The sequence below is a fragment of the Blennius ocellaris genome (genome assembly GCF_963422515.1).
Source record: "Blennius ocellaris genome assembly, chromosome: 10".
Lineage (NCBI taxonomy): Eukaryota > Metazoa > Chordata > Actinopteri > Blenniiformes > Blenniidae > Blennius > Blennius ocellaris.
Window position 1 is genome coordinate 15,451,870 of NC_137659.1, and position 8,690 is coordinate 15,460,559.

At 45.7% G+C, this 8,690-nt stretch overlaps 1 protein-coding gene across 1 annotated transcript; it reads right to left on the reverse strand.

Moving 5' to 3' along the window:
- Nucleotides 1–156: 156 nt before the first annotated feature.
- On the reverse strand, nt 157–5,163 carry mcm6 (minichromosome maintenance complex component 6). The gene is made up of 18 exons (XM_080503913.1): nt 5,057–5,163; nt 4,787–4,933; nt 4,582–4,692; nt 4,007–4,094; nt 3,754–3,915; nt 3,502–3,667; nt 3,260–3,408; nt 3,022–3,172; nt 2,778–2,919; nt 2,558–2,699; nt 2,371–2,478; nt 1,907–2,062; nt 1,669–1,797; nt 1,400–1,564; nt 1,168–1,294; nt 882–1,055; nt 619–758; nt 157–523 (listed from the first exon to the last, which is right to left on the reverse strand). The coding sequence occupies exons 1-18, from the start codon at nt 5,152–5,154 to the stop codon at nt 416–418; spliced, it is 2,463 nt and encodes an 820-aa protein (XP_080360039.1). The 5' UTR covers nt 5,155–5,163; the 3' UTR covers nt 157–415.
- Between the last annotated feature and the right edge of the window lie 3,527 nt (nt 5,164–8,690).

Sequence of the window (8,690 nt, forward strand, 5' to 3'; positions counted from 1 at the left end):
TTTCAACCCAGTTCAGGTTTTGTTTTGTTTTAAATGAAAACAGATCCAAAAAAACAGATTACACTTTCTTCAACAATTTATTCTTTTATTCCCAGCTGCATGACGTCATTCTTATTCAAAAAGCCTTACATAATAACCTTTATTATACTTGCATGAAAAAACAGCAGTTACCAGAAGACTCCAGGGACAATCCGACAAACAACTGCAGTAAACGGAGCAACATATTTACAACATTCATTTTAAAGAGTCACACAACTTAAGTCTTTTTACAGTCGAGAAAAAGGCCAAACACCATCTCCAAGGCTCTCATTAGGTTTCTGGTACGTATGCATACGAGCAGAAAAACTACTTTGACCGTCGGGTACAGGCCTGCAGGAGAGGAGAGCCGCCAAACTGATGATGGGAGGGGTGTAGTTCAGTCTTCGAGGGTGTAGTTGGGGTTGACAACCAGCACGGCTTCTTCTGAGCTTGCGGATTCTGAGCCCTTCAGTCCAGCCTGAGACAGCTCAATGAGGATGTGATCCTGTGGAAGGACATTCATTAGTAGATGGACAGCTCCACATTTGGAAGGATTTTTTATTACAATCCACTTTTTGGGGGGGGAGAAGGTGAACTCACATAGTGTACCAGCCTGTGAATGACCTTCTCTATCAGTCCCTTCTTGTTGATGAGCTCTTCCTCCGACTCGATCTCCGACTCAATCTCCTTCAGATACCAGTTCACCACAGCGGTTTTCTTAAGCTCCTCCTCTTCCTCCGCTGGAGCACGGGCAAAAGAAAAAGAAAAAAACAAAACCCCACTTACAATAAATGCAAATTAACATATTAAATTGGCAACATTCTTGCACACGTAATGTTGATCTATTGGGAAAGACATCATACCATCTTCAGCTCTCCGAAGGTGCAGAACCAGCAGGTTGGAGATCCGTTTATACTCGGGGAAAGAAAGGCGAAGGGAGGGTTTGGGCTGGCTGCCGTTCTCATTGTGGCCGTTTGCACCATTGACTTGCCCGTTGACACCGTCCACATGGCCGTTCACGCCATTAAGGCCGTTCGCTCCATTTGGTACGCCGTTTCCTGCGAAGACAGATTTGCATTTGACAAAGATTCACAACAGACAGAGGATTAAAAATTTGTTGGTCGGTGCAACCATATATGGCGTTGTTACCATCTTCCTGCAGCGCCTCCTCTTCCTCCAGGTCGTCCTCCTGATCCAGGTTGATGTCAGGCGTCTCCACTCTGATGATGGATTTGTTCAGAAGACGGAATGCTTCCTTCACATGTTTGGGCTGAACCTGAAGGAGAAAATATAAAAATTAAAAAAACACACAAATTTTACTTTCTAGATCATTTAACAAGCCTAAAAAGTAGCCAAAATCATTTTGCCCCAGACGTCGTACCTCATCACAGCAGTGCATACGAGCCATGGCCTCCGACAGGCGGATCATGCTCTCCAGCTGTCGAACTGTGATCCTCCAGGCAGACTTGGACACGCCCCCAGACCCGTCACGCTGGCGCAGACGTTTGTACTGCTCCACGATGAACTCTTCTGATTCACTGGAGATCTACGCATGCAAATGACAGTGGTTGATACGCAGAAATTCCCAAGTGCACCTAGACAATCTACAAACAAACGAAGAAGAAAAGAAAAAAACTAAACAACGCAGACCTTTGGTTTAAACTGCCGGGCAAAAAGAAGATATCTGCGGATCTCATCCAAAGAGTAGAGTCGGTCAACCGACTCCTCCACACGAGAGTGCAGGTCCACGATGCGTCTGGCGATGGCGTAATCTGTAACCTAATTAATAGAAGGACACCATATCTACAATTATTTGGAGTTCCACAATTAACCTGGAGACTCATTCAATGTAATGAAAACACTGAAGAGTTCATCTCGCATCTCGCACCTCGTTGCTGTCGTCCACAAGGATGAAGAAGAGGTCGAAGCGGCTCATGATGGGCGCGCTCAGGTTGACGTTCTGCTTCAGGCTCTTGCTGCGGTCGTAGCGGCCGCCAACAGGGTTGGCAGCAGCCAGGATGGAGGTGCGAGCGTTCAGGGTGGCCTGGAGCGGACAGAGAAACTGTGTTAAGTGTGTTACCGGAAGACCGTTGACGACCTGCGCAGAGAGCGAGACAAGACTCATCGGCTATATCTGCTGGTGATCTAAACTTCTCAACTTCCATCTGCAAGGACTTGATCAAAAAACTGTCCTCCAACTACTGCCTGCAATACGCCAGCCACTGAGTTGACATGCGTCACAATTACCTCCACTGTGTTAAAAGACCTTATAATGAAACACCATGCAGGTTTACTGGGTTCGTATGAACAAAGATGGCGTGGTTCTCGCTGGCCGAGGCTGCCGTGTGTCACCTTGACTCCAGCTTTAGTGATGCTGATGGTCTGCTGCTCCATGGCTTCATGGATGGCCACTTGGTCCTTCAGGTCCATCTTATCAAACTCGTCAATGCAGCACACACCCTGGAAGCAGTCGCGAGAAATTAACAGCACTGAACGCGCCGGGAGAGATGCTCTACGTCCACGCTCGTACTGCGCTCACATTGTCCGCGAGCATCAGCGCTCCGGCCTCGATGACGAACTCGTGGGACTCCTCATCCCGCACCACCGCCGCAGTCAGACCGGCGGCGGTGCTGGCTTTGCCGCTGGTGTAGACGGCTCTGGGACTGAACTCCTCCACATGCCTAAAGACAAGGCGTTCAGATCATCAACAGACCTGCGCAATGAGGGCAGGTCAAATATTTCACCCCCGTGTTACACACTTGAGGAACTGGCTCTTGGCGGTACTCGGGTCTCCGACGATGCAGACATTGACGTCTCCTCTCAGAGAGGTCCTCTCCATGGTCGTCTTCGGGACGCCTCCGAACAGCATCAGCAGGATGCCACGCTTCACCTCGTCGTTCCCTGCGGCGTCACAGAGAGTATCATTTAACCGCGATGGGACGATTAAAGGGAAAAATAAATTAATTAAAAAAGCAAGATGCAACACGGGGTTGGCCCACTCACCGTGGATGGTGGGAAAGAGGCTGGTGCACAAGTTGTGGTACAAATTCTTGTCCTGACTCATCTCAAACACCTTCTCCCATTCTTTCTCAGTCATCTGGCTCTTGATGCTCTCGGCAGTTTGCTCCTCCTCTCGCAGCTCTTTACCGCCAAACTACAATGAAGACGTTTTTGCAATTTATGCACAGGACATGTTTTTTAAATGCGGTCGATCTTTAATTGAAGAGAAGATTTTACGTACCCGTGGATTGGTTGGAGCCACGTTACAGGCCAGGAAGGCCAGTCTGTACGACAGCTCCCTGACTCCCAGAGCTTTCAGTCCTCTCAGACCCTCCGATTCAAAACCCTGCGGACCTCCGGCAACACGGGTGCTGGTCTCTGCTCGCAAACCTGGAAGAAAACATTTATACAGGCAGGCATTAATAAAAAAAAAGTGTTGAAGAGGCCAAAATACAAAACACAACTGTTGGAACTTCAAACTACCGGGGGTGTTGAGCTGGGAGACATCAGGCACCACAATGAGGGTCCCGGTAAAGTCGCAGCGGTCTCCGGCCTGAGCCGTCTCCACAGCCTCGGCCCTCAGGACAATCTCCAGGGAGCGTGGGATGGAACCGCGAGGCAGCTCGGCCTGCGTCTCCTGAATCCGAACCTGAAAACGACAGACGGCGGTACCGTCCGTTAGCCTCGCCACCCTTTGCACAGTTCGGGCTCAGAGCTCCTGTCCCCCACACTGACCTTCTGGAAGTCAATAAACTTGGATTTGTGCGTGTCGAGGTGGAAGCGGGCGCGGTTGTTGCAGACTGGGTTCCTGCAGATGGTCGGTGGCGAGTATTTGAACTGCTGCGGGACGTCTTTGATCACCGACTGGCAGTCCATGCACAGGAACGTACCGCTAACCTGGAACCGCAGAGCACGTTAAAGTGAGCGACCGGGAAATAAAGCTCAGCGAAGCTTTTACTGATCTGTTGACAGTGCAAAAGTGTCTCACCAGCTCGGGGTGGACCGGGTGCGTCCTCACCACCTGACCACTGATCCTCACCAGGGTGCCGATGCGCATCGAGGACAGCTCACGAATCCTGGGGAAAAAAAAAAAAAAAATAAAGTCAAGAAGATGCAATAGTTAAGTTACAATATAGAAACATCAAGAACTCTCAATCTGTGTCGCACCCTCTAGTGGTAAAAAGACATGAATTTCAAATAAGTAATATCTTTTGATTTACTGTACCTTTGTCTAAATATCAACCTTTTATATCTTTCGCTTGACTCAGAGTGTGCACGTTAAATTATGTGTCGAATCATGTCCAAAATATACTTTTGTCTTTAACAACTGAATACTACCGACTCGGGTCAGTTTACAGTGTAAATAAACAGCTGGGTATTCTTCTTGGTCCTGGCTTGCTGTGTTCATTGAAACAGAAAGATCAGCTGCAATTTGTCCGGATGAGCCCAGGTGGATGCAAATACAAGGTTATAGATGTTCGGTGGCTACATGTACTTGGTTTGTTGTTCATCACTGGCAAGTTCAATCTATGTGGCTCTTCTACAGCCTGTTGACGGTCTTACTTGTGTCTGGTGGGCAGATCCTCAATGGCGACGTAGAACTCCTTGTTGAGAGGAACGTTCCCATGGTCCCGAGCAAAGTTTCGCACCGCCCGACAGAGGAAGGGGTACACTCTGAAAGCATAGAGGCCTTCGTGGTGACGTCCGGGAAGGAAACTCACAATCCTCCGTGCTGCACAGACTTCCTTGCCTTCAAGCTTTCACTCACCTGTAGTACATCTCCTGGACGGTGGTGGCCAGCTCCTGGTTGAAGCCCTCGAGGTCCGTGAAGCTCACCAGCAGCGTGTTTCGTTCGGGCCGGATCAGCTCCTCGGCCTCCAGGACATACTTCACCTCTCCGTCCGCCGTCTGGAACCTGGAACACAAAGCCAGGGCAAGGAACGTGACGCGCAGAAAGACGAATCCGTCAACTATACACACAAGTTGTACTAAATTCTCCCTGCGCGACGCTAAAACACGATGCTGCCGGTCGACTCACTCCTCTAAGAAAGCCTGGAATAACTTCTGGCACTTCTCCGCCAAGTCGTCTTTCACCGTCGCCCCGGCGTTCTCCGCGTTTGCTGTGGCGACATCCATGATAGCAACACTGTGGGTCTGCAGGAAAAAACTCTCCGAATAACTTGAGTCGATTCCCCGTGCGGGACTCTTTTCACACAGAGAGAAAGAAACCACACAACAAGCAGGCTTCGCGCGAAAAGTGACACCACGTGACGTTTGGCGCGCCGATGCCTTCCAATCCGCGAACGCTTCTTGTCTTTTTAGCCAATCGGAGGTTAGAACGCAATCTGACGGCATCCGTTTTCCCGCGAATGGTTTGGTGTTTTTGGAGAGCAGCAGGGCGGTGCAACGACGCTGTTAAAGTTCTCTGTGTGCGTGGATTTGAAGAGCGCGTGCCGTGGTGTGATCACACATTAACTGCAATCTGGACGAAATCTCATCTTCAAAACAATGATCGGTTGAAGGAAACTGCTACAGTATAATTATATAATGGTATGAAGATAACCCCACAAACTCCAAACTAAGAAACAAGACTATAGTGATTCCTGCAATGATGCATGCTGTCATAATGAGTGGAGGTGACAGAGATGAAGATGCTCAGACATGCTTGGATATGTACTGCTGATTTATTGGACACAGGCTGTTGAAAATGTATCCTAATAGGCAGAAAGAGAAAAGGAAGACCTTAGACAAGATCCATGATGAAAGAGGACGTGGAGATGGTTGGTGTGACAGCAGAGGGGGCAGATGATGGTAACATGTGAAGGGATCAGCCTCAAGAGGAGGAAGAATATAAAATATCTGAACAGTTTATTGTTTATATAGATGCATCCAACGCGTTAAAAAAAAAAAAGTTGGGTATTTATAATCGTATCTTGGATAATTTATATGTAGCTGAATGACAAAAATATAATTGAATTTAAAAAAATCTGATATGCATTTAAGTTTACAGTGTTATAATTTACTGTTTCGATTAATATGGATCATAGAATACAACATTCATCTTGTTGTTTTTTAACAATGGTTTTTGCCAGTGATGTGATGACACTGCATGACAATTTTATGGCCATTATAATAAAGTTCACTTCGCATTCCCAAGGCTCTAATTTCTGCATAACTTGAACTGTAAAGTCGACCTGCAGTGTGACCGCATGGCCACTGTGTGGCAGTGGAGACTAATGTTTATTTGTCATAATGTACCATACCGTAGTAAGAGCGACTCAATACACTATTGTTAATCTAAAATTAGAATTATAAAGCTAAACATTTATCACACCACACAGCCATCACACACACGAAATAAACGTGTATTTCTATATATTTGTTCACCCCTGTTGACCCAGAAGCATCATCAAAAGTGTTTGACTTTTGCAAATTAAAACAGCTGGAAACAGTTTACCAAGCCACCAAATCATGTTAGTAGAGGAGTCAGTTTTAACTTGGTTAGATTCGTTTTTTCGTTTTTTCAAAGTGGTCCTGCAGGTTTTGATGTACCGGAGATTGCAGACTCTCAGCACACTGATGATTTGAGGATGTCAACCCGGTCCTCTACCAGGAGATTATGAAGACATTGACAATGACCTTTGAGAAGTTTATTTGAGATGCACGTAGCGGACTTAGATTGGGAGTTTGGAGGGTTGATGTGCGGACTGGTCACCACCGTCTCCCTGAGCAAGAACTTATTGTTGTTATTGTGGAAACTGTAGAGACAAAAATACAATGATAGTATTATGACGTACTTAGGAAATAATGGAAATGCATACAAATTGATATTTTGATATCCCCCCAAAAAAACTAAATATAAAATTCCACACAAAAACATATATAAGATGAAAATAGATGTGAGGAGAGAGTTATGCTTCATATGTTTGAATACACACACAATCTTTACATTGAGAGGCCTGAGTATGGAAACAAACCTGAGTGTCCTGACTGTGAGCAGAGTGTCCTTGACTCTTTACTCACAGTGCCGCTCCAAAGCATGACTACATTTATTTATCATAACTATTATGACAGTAGCTCGTTTTTCAACGTGCGCCTATTGGACATCGCTTGAAGCTCAGAAGAAACCAGAGCTGAGCAACCTGACACAAGAAGGCCTCACTCTGCTTCTGCAGGACTCGGTCCAGGGACCACCTGTGATTGTAAACACTGACTCCAACTGTATTATTCAATTAATTTCTATTTCTGTTCCCGCATCATTCTCACGTCTCCACCTGCTGGGGTCAATGCAAACACTCCCAGCAGGCTATTGGTTTCACCTGTCACATTGTATTAATCCACCAGGAACAAACCAGGAAGTCATCACGGGCCATTTGGATGTAACCCAGTCTCTCACCGCTTCTTTATTTCTCCTTTTGTCTTGACCTCTGGCTTTCCCACGATTGTTCAGCAGCAGGAAGCTCAGTCTGTCTGAATATGAGGGAACCCGACCATCTGCAGGCAAACACACACACACACACACACACACACACACACACACACACACACACACACACACACACACACTCACACACACACGCACGCACACGTGAACGTTTTTGATATTTCATTTCGTTTTTGATATTTAATTTTTACCATCAGATTCTTTATATTGTCATTCTGCATATGCTCCCACACATACAAGGACATTGCAGTTGGAAATCCCGGCTTTCAGCAAAAAGAAAAAAGCATAAAATAGACTTGAGAGAGTGTAAACACATAAACTCAGATAAAATACGTGCAGTCATAATACTCAAGGGTAAACATTATGAAAGGTGCTTGCAGCGTCCAGGCTTTGTGAGGAAGCAGAAAGAATGATGCTGATACTCCAACATGAAGGTACTCCAAAAAGGTTCTTTTTTTTTTTTTTTTAATCAGTGTTATTATTTACAATCACTGGCAGAACATTTACTACTCCAACTAGTAATGATACTATTAGGAGTTTGGTACAAATCAAATGTCTGCTGTAAGACCTTGTGGGTTAATAATGCTTCAGGGACTGAATCCACTCACTCGGGATCTGAACTCTCTGATGTGTCAGATTTGTGGTAACAGGTGAGAAGCGGTTCAGTGGGAACAAACCGTTGCAAGAGAGGCCGGATATGAACGAGAAGAAGGGCAATATGGTGCCAAATGAGTCGTTTCCTGGCTCATTTGTATTCAGAGACTGACACGGATTCATTGTGTTAGTGGTGTACTCCTCTGCACTTGCTGTGAAATTAAGTCGTGACCATGGATGTGACTGTTTACATCCTCGATCCTACATCCTCTGTGAAAGGAGCAGTTCATATCAACCGGTAAAACACCTTCAAGTGCATGAACACATCCCGACAAGAGAGTCAAGAAGTGTTTTCAGGGCAAGCATTGATTGTTTTTGGCACAGAGAGTCAGTAAAGAGAAGTGGCTCATAATAAAAAAAACTAAATAACAACTACAGACACTTGACTGTATTGAAGTAGGATATTCATCTGTGCTAGTATTTTGGATATTGGAAAACTAAGTGGGAGGTAGAAAAATCAACAATTTATTTTAAACACACGTTATTACAACAGACTCTATTGTTTTTATTAAGTCCAATAGAGACAGTAAAATTATCCACACGAAAAACTTACAAGTTACTGTTGAAACCCAAA

What these genes read in the sequence shown, in the direction of transcription:
- mcm6 (XM_080503913.1), bottom strand. Translation starts at nt 5,154, where the DNA reads ATGGATGTCGCCACAGCAAACGCGGAGAACGCCGGGGCGACGGTGAAA. An exon ending in GGAGGCGCTGCAGGAAGATG is followed by an intron (nt 1,056 to 1,167) that starts GTAACAACGCCA and finishes TACCAAATGGAG; the next exon opens with CGAACGGCCTTAATGGCGTG. An exon ending in CCTTCGGAGAGCTGAAGATG is followed by an intron (nt 759 to 881) that starts GTATGATGTCTT and finishes CCCGTGCTCCAG; the next exon opens with CGGAGGAAGAGGAGGAGCTT.